The sequence below is a fragment of the Mauremys reevesii genome, linkage group 1 (assembly GCF_016161935.1).
Source record: "Mauremys reevesii isolate NIE-2019 linkage group 1, ASM1616193v1, whole genome shotgun sequence".
Lineage (NCBI taxonomy): Eukaryota > Metazoa > Chordata > Testudines > Geoemydidae > Mauremys > Mauremys reevesii.
Genome location: NC_052623.1, coordinates 348838912 through 348857745, shown reverse-complemented (window position 1 = coordinate 348857745; position 18834 = coordinate 348838912). Strand labels below are relative to the sequence as shown.

The 18834-nt window shown below is 49.8% G+C and overlaps 1 protein-coding gene across 2 annotated transcripts in view; it reads right to left on the bottom strand.

The window, feature by feature from the left end:
- The window catches only part of ITIH5 (inter-alpha-trypsin inhibitor heavy chain 5), a 65963-nt gene extending 53944 nt beyond the window's left edge, over positions 1-12019 (bottom strand). Inside the window, exons 1-4 of one of the 2 annotated variants that reach the window (XM_039519607.1) lie at positions 11941-12019; positions 11294-11359; positions 5931-5975; positions 837-1000 (exon numbers count right to left, since the gene is read on the bottom strand). In XM_039519607.1, coding sequence (XP_039375541.1) covers positions 837-1000; positions 5931-5975; positions 11294-11320 — 236 coding nt within the window. In that variant the 5' untranslated portion in view covers positions 11321-11359; positions 11941-12019. Of the gene's footprint in view, positions 1-836; positions 1001-5930; positions 5976-11293; positions 11473-11940 lie in introns of those variants that run through there. The other variant, XM_039519606.1, reaches the window with a different exon arrangement.
- Between the last annotated feature and the right edge of the window lie 6815 nt (positions 12020-18834).

Sequence of the window (18834 nt, the reverse complement as noted above, 5' to 3'; positions counted from 1 at the left end):
CAGTGAAGAAATATTCCTTTGAATACCCCATGGGTGGTAACCCCACTGTGGACAAGCAGCCTCCAAAGTGCCCCACTAGGCAAAGCTCATTCTGTGGCTTCCTGCCTGCTCCCCCTCTTCAAGGCCCTTTAAGAACTCACTTTTCAAACGTGATTCAAGCAATCCCCACAAGGGGTCCCATGTAGTTACTTCTCTGATAAAAAACAGGCGCTCTAAGCCTCAAGCCGTTCAGTCTCTTGATCAACCCAAATTAACACAAAACTCAAATTTACACAGTCTTCATCCCAGCTGGCCTTTACAGCCACTGCCCTACTTAGACAGGGTCTGGCCCAGGCTCCCCTGCCTGGACAGCTTTCTCCTGCTTCTTCAGCTTTCTTTTTTCCCTCAGAACACTTTCCTGGGCTTCCCCCTTTACTGCAACTTCCCGCTCTTTTTTTTTATCCTGGGAGCACCTGACAGGTGTGGCTCATCCTGTCTCTAGGGCTGGTTTAGCCCCAAGTTCTTCAGCCATGGGGAAAACCACCCAGTTAAACTCTCCAAGAAAGCCTGTTCTCCTGAGATTTCCATTCACTCTGGCAGGCTCCAGAGATGAGGTTCTAATTTGGGGATGCTTGTCAGAACCAGACCTACCAGCAGGCTTTCAGCATGAGGGAATCAAATACATTCGTGGGGCCCTGATCTTCCAGGGTATCGGCATCCCTCCAGTGCTGTTGGACTCATGGCCCAGCCTGCACCCAGCAGGGCCAGAGGAGGGGGACAAGTCACCACACACCCTCTCATCCCGCAGCGAGACAAGAAGGGACGGAAACTCATGGAGAAGCAAAAGCGCCACATACATGGTGAAGTTGGAGATAAAGGCTGCAGCTGGGATCTGCATCTCAAAGGTGCCTTCCTTGGCCTCAGACCCGCTGTTCACCATGGTGCAGGAAACGGTGGTGAAGGCGTAGCGGGAAATGATTGTGGATTTCACTGTGAACACAGCCATCCTTGGCCTGGTCTCCTGTAGGAATTGAACAGTTACCCATTAGCATCATCGATGTTAAAAGCCAAACAACCCACTCTTGTGGCATTTCTTTGTGGCACACAAGGATTTAATATGAGATGCGAACAGACAGCCTCATAAAAGCTTGTAAGATGAAGAGCGTTAGAGCCTCTTTTTGAACCCTAGGCAGGGTGGGGGTTTTCATCAGGGCTTCAGATCAGTGGGGAAAGGTTGCACAACGGACACGGTACCTCCCTCTGCACTGCCAAGGGCACAGTCCACATTCATTCTGCCCAGTGCCGGTGCGAGACCTCTACACAGAGCGAGCCGAGACATATGCTATGAAAAGTACTTGTGAAATCTGGGCACGTCCCAGATCGGGGTTCTCAACGTGGGGGTCATGAATGGGTTTCAGAGGGTTATAACCACCTTCTCGTTCCTTAGGGCCAGATAGGAGGAGATTCCCAAAACTTTGGCCAGCCATGACATGGGGTCATGGTCTGGGAAAGATTTGAGAACCGCGGTCCTAGACAAATCTCCTTGTTAGCTTGTGGACATTTTATGTAAAGGTCTCCTCAGTAGCCATTACACTATGCTGCCAAATTCTCACTGGAGCCAAGTAAGGATGCATGCAACCAAGTCTTAAAATGTAGAGGGCGAGATCCTCAGCGGGTGTGAGCCAGCATAGCTCAACTGAACTCAGTGGAGTTAGCCAGAGTAAATCTGCCTAAGGATCTGTTCTATAGCTCTCAAATGATAGCTGGAACAGCCTTAATAGAAAACGTACGCGGCTGAGTCTCATCTAGCAAAATATCCTTTTTAGAACACTCTGGACCCCATCCAGTTTGGATGAAGTAGAGATTGGAGCAATTGAGAGCTGATTGCCAAATTATGCATCTTGGGAATGTACTTTTATGTGCAAGTCCTGGGACGAAGTGCTTCTCAGGGCTCATACGCACTTGGATAGCAGTAGCCCCATAAATCCAAGAAGTTTTGTATTTGGAAGACCTAAGCTTAATGTAACTACTCTAGGTAACCAACAAGAAAAATATCTGCGGCATGTTGGCTTGATCAGTAAACAGCTGATCCTCCAATGTAGGAAGGCTGCCAAAGAGATAACGCTATCACACAAATAAACTCACAGATGCACCTGAGTGGACTAGCAAATGTAGGTCCCATTTCTGCCATTCTTCCAATGAGCAATCCCTTTCTGTGATAATGGTCTCGTTGAAATGAAAAGGCCTCTTCTCAGAGTAAAAGGCTAGTCCACATGAGAAGGGGGGAAGTGCAGGTGTCAAAAGCAGGCACTCCATTTTTGGCTGACTTTGGAACACTCCAGACGTGATCATTATAAAGGAAGGGGGCATCTGCAAAAATCCAGGTCTGGCAAAGTTCTGCCTTATGCCGCATCCGTGTAACCCCTTGCTTAGCAGGGGCTCAGGGCATCTGCATTAAGGGTTGCACCGGTGTAAATGCATGGAAGTAGTTACAGCAATGTGAATTTCCCTAATGTAGAATCTCATTCCCCTAAAGTGCCAGGTGAGGGGAATTCTGAGCTGGAGTTTTGGTTCAGGCCCATTTCTAAATTCAATTAGTTCTCTGTGGGTCCTTTCATTCACTGTTCTGCATGGGCGGCGGGTATAAGAGGCCAGCGGAGGCTTAGTCTCCCCTGGAATGCCGTCGTCAAAATGGCGTCCAGGCCGTAGCCCCGCATACATTGCGCCCCGAGGCCTCACTCCCATGCTTCCTCCGTGACCCCGCCCTCACTCTGCCATGCTTTGCTTCTTCCCCTGCGGACCCCCGCGGCCCACCTCTCACACTTCTCCCCTGTGACACCCCCACCCGGCTCTCAGGCTTGTCCACGGCTTCCCACGTGACCCCCCCACCTGCTGCTCACACCTCTTTGCCCCCTGAGAGGTAGAGAGACGTGAGCAGCAGGGGTCCCTAGAGGGAGGGGGCGGAGAGGCATGGGTAGCCGGCACGGGGGCTCCTCGGGGAGGGAGCAGAGAGGCATGAGCAGCAAGCAGGGGGGCCCTCAAGGGAGGGGGCCGAGCAGGAGCTGGGTCAGGGGCAGAGCGGGGCTGGAGCGTGGGTGGGGCCTGTGGGAGAGGAGGCCAAATGGGGGCGGAGCAGGGGGCGGGCCTCAGGGCAGAGCAGGGGGTGGGACCACAACACTTAGGCCCAGCCTCCCCAAATGCAGGAGTCACGCGCTGCACATAACGTTCTGCATATTTAACTGGCTATTACTGGGATTGCAAGTGACTCCAATAAGGAATTGGATGGCCAATCAGAAGCGGAAGTAAAGAAGAGAGGGGGGAGCTGTTATAATTTAGAGCCACACAAGGTGCAGCATCTTCTCTAGTTTCGAACCTCCTGAGTTCACACCGCCGTCCTGACTTTCATTTTGAGGGGCAGCTTCAAAACCTTCTCCAAACGCAGCAGCAAAACCACTGAGTTTCACCTGGATTCATTTGAAGGCTCAAATGTCTTCGAATTCTGTTGAGGGCAGGGGGGCTACCACTTATAACTTGGAACAGCCGCAGGACTCAAGTCAACCGCAATGGGAAACCTTCATTCAAGGTTTTCCCCCTTCGGATGATAGAGATCCCTGCTATAGGGATGCCAACCCTCCAGGATTGTTCTGACATCTCCAGGAATTAAAGATTAATCTTTAATTAAAGATTATGTCAAGGCATGAACCATCCAGGAATACATGCAACCAAAATTGGCAACCCCTATCCTGCTGAACAGATGGACAGAGAGACAAACACACACACACCCAGCTCTCTCCCTCCAGGTGGAGAGGAGAACCTGCTGACTCATCCCCCCAGACCTGCAAGCAGCTTGTTACTCTTTGTGCGAACAGTAGTGGAGAGTTGCTGAGGTGGTTTCAAAACAGGTGGCTAGGCTCAGGGCTGGCGTTTAGCCCAAGTTCCTGTCTGAAAATCTTATGCATTCCCTAGAGTTCTTGCACAACTTCTTACTGCATGAAGTTCTGACCTACAGCTGTGTCCGTGTGCACTCCCTCTTTTGTTTTCTCCACTCCTTGTTATTAAAGCCCCTTAGGAAGATGAGAAGAGACATTAAGAAAACAATTCCTTTTTAAAAACAAACGCGGGGGCGCTCAGAGGTAGCGGATGAGAGCGCTGCTATTTCACAGGGCAAGGCCCTGTTTTTTCAAGGCATTTCACTATAGCGAGAGAATAGATTTTTCATGCCAAACAGGGAATTTATTCCTGCTTACCCCACATGCTGGGAAGTATAAAAAGAGCAGTAAATATACGCCTGCATTTTCACTGGCGGTGGTTGCTTTGGTCAAAACAACTTGGCCTGGTGTCAAATTCTTATTAAAAGTAAGAACCAAGACTGGGTCATGTTAGGATAGAGATATTCAGGCCTGTCTGCAAAGGCCTATATTTTAAGAATTTAGGTGTATTCTTATCACTTAGCTAGATATAGAAGTATAAAAGAAAGAATCAAAATCACTGTCTGCCGGTGTAAGGGCCGTCTCTCACTGTGACAGTCTGAGGCCCTGTCCCCAGGCTAAGCCTTTGGCTAAGCAGCAGAGGCAGCCATAAGCTGGGAAGCGAACGGTCACATCCTCACATTCCAAACTAGTCTCATTGAAATAAGGCAATCTGGGGCTGTTAGGAAGGTGATCCCATCTATCACCTCCAGAGAAAGGGAAGAGCCTAGATGATGTAAAAGGAAACTTGGTTTGATAGCATCCTGTCTGGCAAGAACTCACTTATCAATAGTTGGGGTGTGAAATCCTCATTTCTGTATTGTTCTACCACTGTGGTCTCCACTTCCCTATTGTTTGTCTGTAAAAACTCTGCCTGGTTCTGTGATTGGTTCTGTCTGCTGTATAATTAATTTTGTTGGGCATAAACCAATTAAGGTGGTGGGATATAATTGGTTAAATAATGATGTTACAATGTGCTAGGACTGGTTAGTAAAATTTCAGTAAAATGATTGGTTAAGCTAAGCAGAACTGAAGTTTTACTATATAGACTGCAGGTATCAGAGGTGTAAAGCAACAAAGAGTCCTGTGGCAGCTTATAGACTAACGCGTATTGGAGCATAAGCTTTCGTGGGTGAATACATGCATCTGACGAAGTGGGTATTCACCCACGAAAGCTTATGCTCCAATACATCTGGGAGTCTTTGTTGCTTTATATAGTCTGCAGTCAATCAGGAAGTAAGGAGGAAATGGGAACAGGGAATGGGGATGGGGGAATTGGAATCATGTTTCGCTAAGGGGGGGAATGGGAACAAGGAATGGGAACAGAGACACAGGCCAGGCTCTGTGGCATCAGAGCTGGGAAGTGGGGCACTGAGGAGGGAAACTGGAATCATTGCTTGCTGGAAGTTCACCCCAATAAACATTGAATTGTTTGCACCTTCAGACTTCAGGTATTGTTGCTGTCTGTTCATGCGAGCAGGACAGTGAAGGAATAAGACCTCTAATAGGTCATTCCAGGGATACAGACCCATGCACCTCTATGCTGCTGTTTCAAATCTGGCTGAGGATCATAGTGATTAACAGCTGTTACCATCTGATGGCTAGTCAGTGGCCTACAGTATGTGAGACGTTACTCCCGGGTTCAATCGATAAATGGCCACATCACCACCACATTTACCAAAGATTGACCACCTTGCTGGCTGTCACAGTAGAGAGGCTGGATCCCCGCTGAACTCAGACTAAGCAATGTTCTACAGATACGGGTTGCAGAATATTAATGGGGCCGTGTTGGGACATGCTTCAGTTACCACTACTCATGCAATACCTGCGGTGTGGATAAATGACAGGAATTCACCCTCTAGAGCTCTCAGCCTGGGATAGGCCACCACTAAGTTTATTCACGCCCATGTGCTTACATCCAAATACATACACGCTGAGTGCTTGCTTTTATGCAATGAAATAAATAGGCAGCCGGATACATACCAGCCTCTGCAGAAATCGGCTTTGTCTTGGGACTCTGCGCGCCACCTGCAAAGGGTTAAGTAAATATTGTAACTCGTGCCTTGCTCCTTTCAAGTTCATGAAAGGAAGATTTGTCGGTTGTTTAAAAAGAATGCAGTGGAGTCGATCCAGACATTGGTTAGTGCAATTGTTTTCACACAGCCAAAGTTAAGCGACCCTTTTATTAAGATTAAACTTTAAAAAAAAATTGGAACAGACCCACAGATCAAAGCTGTAGAATGGAATTTGGTTTTCCCAGGCAAGGTGTCACCGAGTGCTTTTCAAAGCAGCATGTTCCATGCAGGGAGTGCAGGAATGGAGGGACTGTGTACCAACATGCAAGGACCATGGGTAATTATGTGTTTATTATTGTACCCAGATCACAGCTGGGGAAACTGAGGCACGGAGCAGTTATTTGACTAGCCTACAGCCACATAGAGTGTCAAGTTCTCGGCTGGCATAGCACCATCAGTTTGAATGGAGCTATGTTGATTTATATCACCTGAAAACCCACAATATGTCTAAGTTTTATCAACATTAACACCAGTCACTGAGAAGCTACCGTTGCCTAGTAAGCGATGGAGCGAGGCTTTTTAAAACCAGCCATCAGGCTGATTATGAAACAAAGTGCCAGCCACTGCTCCAGCACAATCACGTCCATTGTATCAGTCTCCACCAGCTGCAACTGCTTCACTGGCTTGGCTGTATGCTGCATAAGTCCCAAATTAGAATCTACAGAGGGGAAAAATCCATAAAAATCCATCCTTCACTAGCAAAGTGGCAGTCCCTTTCCATTGGTTTAAGGATATCAGTGAAGATGTTATGTCTCAATGTCTTCAAAGCAGGTCCCCAAATCACTTAGTACCAGGATAGCCTTAATGCAAAGAAATCACTGGTGAAACTCCAGACAGAAAAGGCATGCAATGACACTTTTTACCCTTGTTATTTGACACTAACATAACAGATTTTCTTGCCAAAGAGAAAAAATTTACGTCTGTTTACATCGTGTTGGAAAGCTAAAAAGAGCACTGAGGAGAAGTGAAACAGTCTCCAGTGTTAGAACTTTTACTCTTTTCTCATCCACTGCTTTGATCAACATCTTGCTAAATGGTAATATAGGGAAAGTGGGGCACTCAGGAGACTTAAGTCAAGAAGAAAGTTTTGGAAGGGATATAAACCCCCATGCTTCAGGGCATAAGAGAACCTCTATCGGATGCGGGTCAGGAAGAAACTTTCCATATATGCAGATTATCCCATAACTTCCTATTGCAGGATTTCTAGCCCTTACCTCTGAGGTATCTGGTACTAATTACATTCAAAAACAGGATATTGGACTAGATCAGTGTTTCTCAAACTGTGGTCGCCACTTGTGTAGGGAAAGCCCCTGGCGGGCCGGGCCGGTTTGTTTACCTGCCCCGTCTGCAGGTCCAGCCGATCATGGCTCCCAGTGGCCACGGTTCGCTGCTCCAGGCCAATGGGAGCTGCTGGAAGCTGCCAGGAGGGACTTACTGACTGCCACTTCCAGCAGCCCCCATTGGCCTGCAGCGGCGAACAGCGGCCAGTGGGAGCCACGATCGGCCGAACCTGAGGACGGGGGAAGGTAAAAAAACCGGCCCGGCCCGCCTGGGGCTTTCCCTACACAAGCGGCGACCCCAGTTTGAGAAACACTGGACTAGATGGGCCATTGTTCTCAGACAGCAGAGCAATCCTTATGTTCCTATCAATGGTCAGATAAAATCTTCCATCTCTGAAGAGCTGGTTCAAATCCAACACATCCTAGTAGTGACCCAAAGCCGTTATCGTCTAATAACCTTTGAGTTGCACACATGGAATGAGTCTGGTGGTATTATTCCAGCACCTAGTGGACAGTTGGCCCATACCAGAAAAACCACCACTGATGCAATAGATACTAACTGATAGCCTTGCCGGCAATCTTAGTAGAAGGGCCAAGGATTGAATGGGCTGGGGAGACTAAACTATCAAGAGATAGGCCCCTCCAGGTCAGGGCTGAGTGACATCAGCAGGAGAAGCACACATTGCTGCTAGGCAGGCTGAACCTATCCTGTAGCTAGAGAGAGGAATTCAGTCTCAGCCAAAACTCCCGTGATTTCAGGGAAGAGGCGAGATGTTGTTTTGGGGTGAAATTCCGCCCAGGGCAGCAGGCTAATAACACACAGCCAATCGTGGGCAGTGAGTGAAGCTTCCTCTTGGGGAGGCTCGCTCTCTGCCCCACCTCTTCCAGCTGAGACCACACCCCGCAGGGTGGAGGGTAGGGGGCTGAGTGCTCAGCCCCTCTTCCCCATGGCCCTGGCTGGGGCAGGGAGAGCCCAGTTGGGCCCATGGATGGGCACTGAGAAGTCAGTCCCAGCCAGGTCCAGCTCTCAGCCCCGGTGGGATCATGGCGCCACCCCATGGCCACTACCCCACTTAGGGCCCCACCCCATTCCACCCATGGCCCCGCCCCTGTTCTGCCCCCACTCCGCCTCTTCCCTCCAAGGCCCCACCCCCGCTCGCTCCTTTCTGGGGCCATGGCAGGGGAGAGATTTTTCTGGGGGCCCCAAATTGGCCAGGGCCCCTGGGCACAGGCCCCGTGGTCCCATACAGTAATCTTCCACTGCCTCCCCCACCCCTGCCACAGCGGCACAATGTTTGGGGAGGCCTAGCCTCCTTCAGCCTCCATTACATGCCACCTATGCAGCCAATATGTCCCGCCTCAAGTCAGAAGAATCTAAGTCATGCAGCGCTTGGGTGACTTCCTCCCTATTAACCTGCTGTGAAAGTAAATCAGAGCTACCCAGAATAGCACAGAGAAAACATAACCGGGAAAGCAACTGAATAGTTAGAAGCCAGCCTGCCTCTTTGATCTACTGTAGCAGCTATAGAGTCCCTTCCTCCTTTCTTAGAGCATCCTGTGTTTATGTCATGGTCACGCCCGCTATTTCTTTCACTTCCTCTTCGTGTGCTGGGGAACAAGAGGTAGTTTTGAACCAGACAAAAACCTTTCTCGTGACAAAAATCAATCCCGGGACATCGAAAATGTCAGATTTGTCCTACCGGCTCAGACCAGCTGCTCCTTTAAGCAGTGGTCGCTTCACAGAAGGAGGGTCACAGAGAATGTTGTGCTAGAAATGAGGGCTGGGATATCTTCCAGCCCCCGACCCTCCTGCAGTAATTAGTTTACTCCCTGAAACATGAGATTTGATTAAGTGGCATCATTCCAAATGGTCACAAAAGTCTATTTCTCCCTAGAAATAGCCCTGAAGATGGGAAATGATTAACTTTACCCACCCGGACTATGTCCCTATCTGCCTCACTTCAGAGACATAGGAGTTTTTAAAATTCATCTTCCGAGCTGCATCTGTGGATCAAATCCACATTACTTAGGAAGGCCGTGAACCTGCCAAGATCCAGGCATGTGCTTAACTACCCCCAGGAGAGCGACCCCCATGGGCCACTCATGAGTGCTCAGTTCAGCACGTGTTCTGAGATTTTGCCAGATTAGGGCTTTAGGGATTAATTTCTGGGGGGGCTGCAGGAGGGCAGAGGGAAGGAGAGTGGACCCAGGGGAACATCAACCCCCACCCCCTTAAACTGGCTCCAAAATTCTGTAACTCCCTAGCAGGGAATGCACCTTTCCCCTACTCAGTGTTTTCAGTGGTTTGCATCATTGTTCACTAAATAGAAACACGATGCAATATTCAGCCTGACCCACCACTCTGAGACTTCTCATCTCTCCTTTGGGGCATTTCACAAACAAATCGCAGTTGCTAACGGGACTTTTCAGAGGTAAGTTTCTCTATGCGTCCATGGTACTTTTCTGGCCCCCATTACTGTAGTACCTCACAGCCTTTAGTGTATTGCTCCTCACTACGCCCCCGTGAGGTAGGGAAGTGCTATTATCCCATTTTACAGAGGCTAAGTGACTTGCCCAGGGCCACATGGGAAGTCTGTAGGGGAACAAGGGATTAAAGCCAGGGAACCTAACCCTGGACCATCCTTCCTCCCATTTGCAACTGTCGCTCACAAGTCAGGGGAAAAAAATCCCCCACAAAAAGAAAAGTAACTATAGGCCACCCCATAACCCAGCGGCATAATCCTCTCTGGCTCACATATCGCCTCTTTCCAGCACTTTACCAGCTGAAATACTAAGGGTGCATGGGGATCCCTTCGTCTAGCTTGGGTCAGAAAAGCAACTACTCCGCGGCAAGCAGCAACGCTGCACAAGAGTTTCCGGGGGGGAAAAGGGCTGCATCCAACTTTTAAACTGTCAGAATTACTCAACTTGGAATTTGGCCAGGACACTGGGGTTAACTCCCTTATTCTTGCAAACTGTGCCATCGGCTCTTTAATTAGCACAGCCGGCCAGAACCTCAGCTTTATCTCCCTCATCCAGGGGCGGATGGTACACCCGCAGCACAGTGCCCCCTAGCTACCACCATGTTCATTACAGGCTCAGTGTCAGTGACTGAATCACTAATCGCCACTTCCCACAGCACCTACTTCCCTGGTAAATTCTCCAAGCCAGTAACTAACTTCCACCAGTGCTCTCTATCTGGGAGATCTGACAGTGGGGTGTGCTAGGTCCAATCTATGTGTGTGACATGCTCCAGTCTCTCAAGGAAGACGCCTGCGGCTTTAGGACACAAGCGTTTGAGGTAATGAGAGGTGGCAAAGGCGACTTGCATTGGGGATTTAAGGCAATTGGGAGCAAAGACACAAACACACACCCTGTAGTTTTGTGTGAACTAACCACATCACCTCTAACGTACAAGGAGGGGGAAACTGCGTAAATATATGTTGCTATTGGTGTCTTACTGTTTTACACATATGTGGCACTAACATAAACAACAGTTAATTTGGTGATGGAAACATTAATGAACAAAGCTGGGTTAATCTACCACACTATTATTTGCCTGTGGAATTACATGATGCTCATGAGTGTGAACAAGAGAACCAGCCCCACAGTTCTTATAATCCATGTTTAGATCAATAACAAAACAGACAAGACAAATTAGAGACAGTAGGGCAGGTAGGTTGGAAAACACCCAGGGAATTCTGAGGGAAACAGAATTTCAACACAGAAATCACATACGTTTCTTTGTTTGTTCTAGCAAATGGGAGAAAAATTAAGAAAATCTTTCTTATAAATATAGTCAGCATCTGCCTCGTAACCTGGGTCTTCTGGCAAAAGTGCTGGGAGCTGCTTTCATCTGATTGCCCTGGCGGACATAGATTCAAAGGACTCCCAGGTGGATTAATTTAAATTAAACCTCCAGGCAACTCCTTTGGTATAACCCGGACACACACACTGGATGGTACAAAATAATCATTGCTTTGAAACTTACATGGTCAGGGAAGTTAGAATTCACCATCAACTTCTCTTCCAGATACCTAGCTAGGAGCTCCGAGTCCTGCTGCCCAGAGGTGAGAGAGAATCCCCAGCAGAGCCACAGCAGAAAAATCATGGTTAAAGGGGCGGCCAGGGGATCCCCCCCGACCCCAGGTGGAAGAAAAGCCCTCTCAGTGTTGGGGCTGCTTCTTGCAGCAGGCTGGGATGGAGAGTCTGCAGGAGAAGCTGACAGGAGTCTCTCTCCCCCGCTTCCCCTCCTTCTCCCCATCTCTGGACCAGCCCCTTTTCCAGGCTCGCAGCCAGGGCTGGGAATTCCTTGCTATCGCTTTACCAAAGAGTAAAGGAAGCTCCTGAAGCCCTGGGTCTGACTCCATAGGCCATGCACTGGGGAGTTCCCCAACCCCCAGCCCAGGTCATGCCCTGGTAGCTCCAGGCTCTTCTCCAACATCGCCACCCAGGAGATGCCCTGAGCTGCACCTCACCCTACTCCAGTCCCCCCGGCCCAGGGCACATGATAGGTACTTAGGAGCCACTGTTCTCCCATCACTTCCCAGAGCTGCTGGACACCTGCCACTGGGTGCTGGTCTGCCTGCCTCAGAACACACACCAAGCCCCTGAAACCGCCTCATTCCCAGTCAGCACCTGCACTGAGCAGTTCGAAGCTCCTCTCCCCCAGCCCTAGGCAATGACAAGAGCCCTGCTGTCCCCTGCCAGCTGTTCTGAATCCTCCCCAGTGACAAGAGCCCTGCTCCACCTGCACGGTCTTCTCCTGGGCCAGTGGCAAAGAGCTCCTCCCTGTCCCATCCTGTCCCAAATCTTATCATGTCGCTTTAAAACTCCAGTTGATCTCAGCCTCAGCAGAGCCCGAGTGCTGTGAGTGGACACACCTCTCAGCTGTCTGAAACATTCCCTGCACGCTCAGTGGTGCCAGCTGGCTAGGACGGGGCATTACTCCCTTCAACCAGATTTTAAGACCTTCAGCCCTAGAGTTTATATAGCCCAGGAGTTATCACCTTGGGGGAAGATTTATTTATATTCCAGTAGCACTTACAGATCCCAGATGCGATCTGGGGCCCTGCTGCACTGAGCGCTGGACACGTATATACACATAGTAAGAGACAGCTCATGCCCCAAAGATCTTACAACCGAAATAGACAAGCGGTGGGAGAAAGGAAGCATTACTGTCCCCATTTTATAGATGGGGAACTGAGACCGAGAGATTAAGTGGCTTGCCCAAGGTCACACAGGAAGCTCATGGCAGCGGTGGGAATTAAACCCAGCTATTCAGAGGCCCACTCCAGGGCTTTACTGACCAGGCCATCCTTCCTCCTAAGGGACTGCCCTCGAGTGGTTTCAGTCAGCACATAACTGCAGTGTAACAGCGCCCAATTGCATCCACAGGATGAGAGAGATTGAATGACGTGCGCTATGTATAGGATTTTCTGTGCATCCAGAACTGCCGTGGATGTCTGTGGGAACTGCCATCACTTGACACCTCCCAAAAATCAGATCACAACCACTCTAGTGACCTAAGAAAACTCTCCTGGGCCTGAGCAGAATGCACAGACATTTGTAAGGCAGCCTGTGACTAGTCAGTGCATCTTCAGGAAAAACCTACAAGAAGTCTGGTTTTGGGCCTACCTTTTTATCTGTGTACATACCTGGCCCTTGTCACTGAGCAGCTCACAGCCATTATAGGTTGTAGCCTCACAACATCCCTGTGAAATGGGAAAGTATTCTCCTCATTTCACAGATGGGGAACTGAGGCACAGGGTAGATTAAGCTACAGGGAGTCTGTGGCTGAGCTGGAAATTAAACCGGCAGCTCCTGAGTCGGTCCAGCAACTAGACCTCCCTTCTGACCCCTGCCAGTGGCAGGAGTGATGGGTGCATTGTGCATCTAAGATTGGGGAGGTGTCGTCCATCTCCCTCCATCCCTGCACCAGGCTCTTGCAGTGCAGGGCTAAACTCGGCCCTCGCTGAGTCTAAACTGGGGTAGCTCCCATACCGGGAAGGCAAAAGAGAAGGTCTAAGTTGCTCCTGAGAGGCCTGATGCTGTACTCGCTTACATCAGTGTAAATGAGGAGTAACTCCACAAAAGTCAAATGAGGTACACTGGAGTAAGACCAGTGTGTGTGAGATCCGAATCAGGCCCTGTTAGCCCCCCACACACACAGTGCCCCATTACACTGGTTTCACACCTCTGTGACTTTCGTGACTTTGTTGTTATTTTTATTAATTTGTCTTGTGGTAGCACCTTGGAGTCCTTGTCACGGACCAGGCTCCACTGTGCTAGGTGCTGTACAACACAGAACAAAAAAAAGGTTACAAATTAAGTATATGACAAGAGACGATAGGTGGGGGAGTACGAGGGAGCAATGAGACAGTACTGTCAGCATGGCAGGCAGTAGTCTCAGCACACCAGATGCATAGCCACAGTCCAGCTATTTGCAGGCATCACAGCAAAGGAGAGTTTGAAGGTGGCCATCTTTGTTTCCAGAGAGCTCCTCCCAAGCCTGAGGGGCAGCCTGGGGGAAAGCACCATGGGGTGCGTCACTGGATTTACTCTTGATTTACAGCTAGGGTGACCAGATAGCAAATGACATGCATCCGATGAAGTGGGTATTCACCCACGAAAGCTCATGCTCCAATACATCTGTTAGTCTATAAGGTGCCACAGGATTCTGCTGCTTTTACAGATAGCAAGTGTGAAAAATTGGAACAGGGGTGGGTAATTGGCACCTATATAAGAGAAAGCCCTAACTATCGGGACTGTCCCTATAAAATCGGGACATCTGGTCACCCTATTTACAGCAGGGGTAAAGGAGCAGAGGATCAGGCCCGGAGGGTGGATGGCTGGGGGAAGGTAACCAACAGACTGAAGACAATACACCAGGAAGAGCATCGCTATGTCTGATGCGATTAGGTCGCTATTCACGTCCTCAGCTAAGGCACCCAAGGCCAGGGCTGGCTGTAGGCCAATTCCACCAATTCCCTCGAATCGGGCCTCGCGCCTAAAAGGGCCCTGCGCCCAGTAAGAATCTCTTCCCTGGCTAGAGGCGCCTTTTTAACTTTTACTCACCTGGCGGCACTTCGGCGGCAGGTCCTTCAGTGCCGCTGAAGACCTGGAGCAAGTGAAGGACCCGCCGCCGAAGAGTCGGCGCACCACCCAGTGAGCACAAGCCCCATGTGTTTTTTTACATGGTTTTTTTTTTGTTTGTTTTTTTGTTTTTTTATAGTCATCCCTGCCAGGGCCCCGTCAAAACTGTTCGAATTGGGCCCCGCACCTCCTAAAGCCGGCCCTGCCCAAGGCCATCACTAAATGATTCCAATATCTGCTGTTCAAGCTCAAAATGGGCCCGATGTCTGAACGTGAGGCATGGGATCAGAGCTGAGTACATTTCCCTCCGCCCTCTAACATGCTGTTCTCTTTCCAGGGGCCGACGTGCTTGGCATCCAGCTCAGGGTGTTATTCAAGGTGGAGATAAGCAATTATTCAGGTGTGCTTACTTACTCACATTAGACACGTTGGGTGCTGTCTTCCCTCACGGACCCATGGCAAAATCAGCAAGTGTTCTGTGGGTGGGACCTGGCATGTCTGTGGCCAGTATGAACAGAAATGTTCCGTAAAGGCGGGACCTGAGAACTAAGCCTCTACGCACTCTGATCCAGGGCTGATCACATTATTTCGGTGAAACTGTCTGTATTTATATACAGACACACACCCTAAGCCAGGCCTGGGCAAACTTTTTGGCCCGAGGGCCACATCTGGGTATGCAAATGGTATCCGTGAATGCTCACAAAATACTTAGTCCTGCCTTGAGTGCAGGGGACTGGACTAGATGACCTCTCGAGGTCCCTTCCAGATCTATGAGTCTATGAAATTGGGGGTTGGGGTGTGGAAGGGGTGCAGGTTATGGGGTGAGGCAAGAAATGAGGAGTCCAGGGTGTAGGAGGGAGCTCCAGGCTGGGACAGGGGGTTGGGGTGTGGGGGAGAGGGGTGAAGGCTCCAGCTGAGGGTGCAGGCTCTGGGGTGGAGCTGGAGATGAGGAGTTGGGGGTGCAGGAGGGTGCTCTGGGCTGGGACAGAGGGGTTCAGAGGGTGGGAGGGGGATCAGGGCTGAGGCAGGGGGTCAGGGTGTGGGAGGGGGTCAGGGGTGCAGGCTCCAGGCAGCGGATACCTCAAGCACTCCCAGAAGCAGCGACTTGTCCCCCCTCCAGATCTGCACGCTGCCCTGTCCGCAGGCGCCGCCCCTGCAGCTCCCATTGGCCATGGTTCCCTGCCAATGGGAGCTGTGGGGGCAGCGCTTGGGGTGGGAGCAGCGTGCGAGCCCCCTGGCTGCTGCTACATGTAGGGGAACATGCCGCTACTTCTGGGAGCCGTGCAGAGTGGGACAAGCCCCAGATCCCACTCCACGGCAGGAGCTCAAGGGCCGGATTAAAACATCTGGAGGGCCGGATGTGACCCCCGGGCCGTAGTTTGTCCATTCCTGCCCTAAGCTATACTCTGCCTTTGGTTACACAGGCAGGCAAACCCACAGGCAGAACTGGGGGCCCTGATTGTCACTCTGCTGGTTAAATAAATGTCAGGGCGGGGCAGTCTATGTGAAGTCATGTCTTGGATTATTTAGACAGCACTTTTCATCCAAAAGAACCCGGAAGTGCATTGCAGCCTGTGAATCCCATACAGCCTCCAATGCTGTTAATAGAAGCTGCACATGCAGACAAGGACAGCATATTACCCAGGTGCACATAGAGAGAGAGGAAGAATGGCAGTGGTGAAGTGATTACTGGAACTCCAGCAATCTGGGTTAACCCCTGTGTCACAGGGCGAGCGCAGGCTCTCTTACTTTTGTGGCTGTACCCTGTGTTTAGGCTGGTTTAATGAAGAGTGTTCACTCCCTCTTTTGTTGAATCACCCTAGTATCTTTATTTACAGTGCCTGTGCAGTGCCCAGATCCCCCAACAGTTAGTGCCCCACAGACCCTCCCCAGGGTCTCCTGGCCTTTGAGGCTTCCTTCTTGGCAAGGAGACAGAGATACTGCCCTCCTGTCTCCTCCCAGGCTAGCCTCCCCACTGAGGTTTGCCCAAGGATTTTACAGCCTTCTCCTGCCTCAGCCCAGCTGTCACTGCTTAGCCCGGCAGGTTCAGGTTCATTAGGGCTTGCAGCTGGGCTCCCTGCTGAGTACCTGCATCTCTACCCTTGGCCTACCAGCCAGAGAGCAGGCTGTAGCCAGCATTTTGGCAGGGCTTTAAAGGGGTTTTACCCCTGCCCTACTACAGACTTCCTCTGTGATTAAGGCAGAGATTCTCAAACTGTGGTCGGTGGATAGCTCCAAGGTGCACGCCTGGGCAGCTGCATGCAAGAGAATGAAGGGCCACCTGCCTAATAAGTGGATCTGTGCAGGTGTGGCTCCACTAATCAGTTGCCTGGACCTTGGAGAAGATGCACATGTAAAGTGAAGTGGTGGCCTTGGGGGAACGGGGGGACCAGTGAGGTGAGAAGAGGCGGTGGGGGGAATTTGAGACATGCAGGGCTGCGGCGGCCAGAGGAAGAGGTGACTTTCCCCAACTCCAGGGCTGCGGCTGCCAGGGAGAGACACCCCCACCCCCCTCCTTCCCAGCCTCAGCTCTGTGGCTGCTGTGGCAGGGGACAGAGGGCACATCCATCGCATTAGAGAAGTAAGCCTCCTGCTATTAAAATATGAGTTGTGTGCTTTTATTTGTAGAACAAAAAATGTTAATTATTATTAATGTTTTTGCTATAGCACCTTTATCCAAAGCACTTTACAATAGTTAGCTAATGGTACAAACAACATTTGGAAAGGTCATTAAGTGGTCCGCCGAGACCCTCAGCGATGTTCAAGTGATCTGTGGGGAAAAAAGAGTTTGAGAACCATTGGATTAAGAAAGCAGCAAAGAATCCTGTGGCACCTTATAGACTAAGGCTTGGTCTACACTGGGGGGGGTTCGATCTAAGGTACGCAACTTCAGCTAGCTGAAGTCGAAGTACCTTAGTTCGAAGTACTTACCTGTCCTCACGGCGTGGGATCGAAGTCCGCGGCTCCCCCGTCGACTCCGCCACCACCGTTAGCGGTGGTGGAGTTCCGGAGTCAACGGGAGCGCATTCGGAGTTCGATATATCGCGTCTAGATGAGACACGATATATCGAACTCTGAGAAATCGACTAGTGAAGATGTACCCTAACAGATGTTTTGCAGCATGAGCTTTCGTGGGTGAATACCCACTTCGTCGGATGCAAGTAGTGGAAATTTCCAGGGGCAGGTATATATATGCAAGCAAGAAATGAATTGCATTAAGAGTTTGCCTACACTGCTGGCACAGTATGTGAGCGCAGCTCCTGTAGACCTACTCCTACTGGCTTTAATCTAGCCAGGTCAGGTGCTGGAACGGTGAAGCAACAGCTGCACTGGGGTCAGCATGAGCTAGCTGCAGGAGTCATTTTCCGGGGCTCCAGGTGGGCTGGGATAGCCCCTGGCGCTCTGGTTTCACTGCGCTGTTATGCAGGCTACCTAGATCAAAATGAACTCGGGTATGTGCCTCTGAGGGGCCATCACACCCCATGATTGCAGGGTAGACACACCCTTTGGATGAGGCATTTAATCTATAGGTGCCGCAATTTTCCATTTGTCAACTGCGGACATTGATAATGCATAACACAGGGGTGGGTTATCAATTTTAAATTCATTCATGACTGTGAGGTTCCCAGATGCTACGGTGGTGGGAGTCATATTAAGTACTTATTTATATAGACCAGGGGTCGGCAACCTTTCAGCAGTGGTGTGCTGAGTCTTCATTTATTCATGCCGATTTAAGGTTTTGCATGCTAGTAATACATTTTAACATTGTTGTATGTAAAGTAAATAAGGCTTTAAAAATATTTAAGAAGCTTCATTTAAAATTAAATTAAAATGCAGAGCCCCCCGGACCTGTGGCCAGGACCCAGGCAGCGTGAGTGCCACTGAAAATCAGCTCGCGTTCCGCCTTCGGCACGTGTGCCATAGGTTGCCTACCCCTGGTATAGACAGTGCTCAGAATTCATGAGGGGAATCTGATTAGTGCTAGCTGGAAAATGGAAATACTCCTCCTATGAAAAATGTCTCAGTTTAAAAAAAAAAAAATTCATCCCAAATAGGGACAAAATTCAAAACAACTTTTTATGGAATTTCCAGAATTCAAATTCAAAAGTGAGAAAAGGAAGTATTTTTTTTCACACAACACATAATTAGAGTGTGGAACTCATTGGCACATGAAATCACTGAGACCTAGAACATAGCAAGGTTCATAGAGGGATTGGACGTTTGAATATCTATAGAACATCCAGAGTTATCATGATTAAATAGGATTAAAAAAAATTGGAAGGGATATTAAACCTCATGCCTCTGGGATTAAGCCAATTCCCTATGATGCATTGGATATGGCCACTGCTGAATACAAGATATTGGACTATATGGACTTTACGCCTGATCCAGTCTGGCAGTGCCTATGTTCCAAAAAATGATGATAGGAAATGTAAA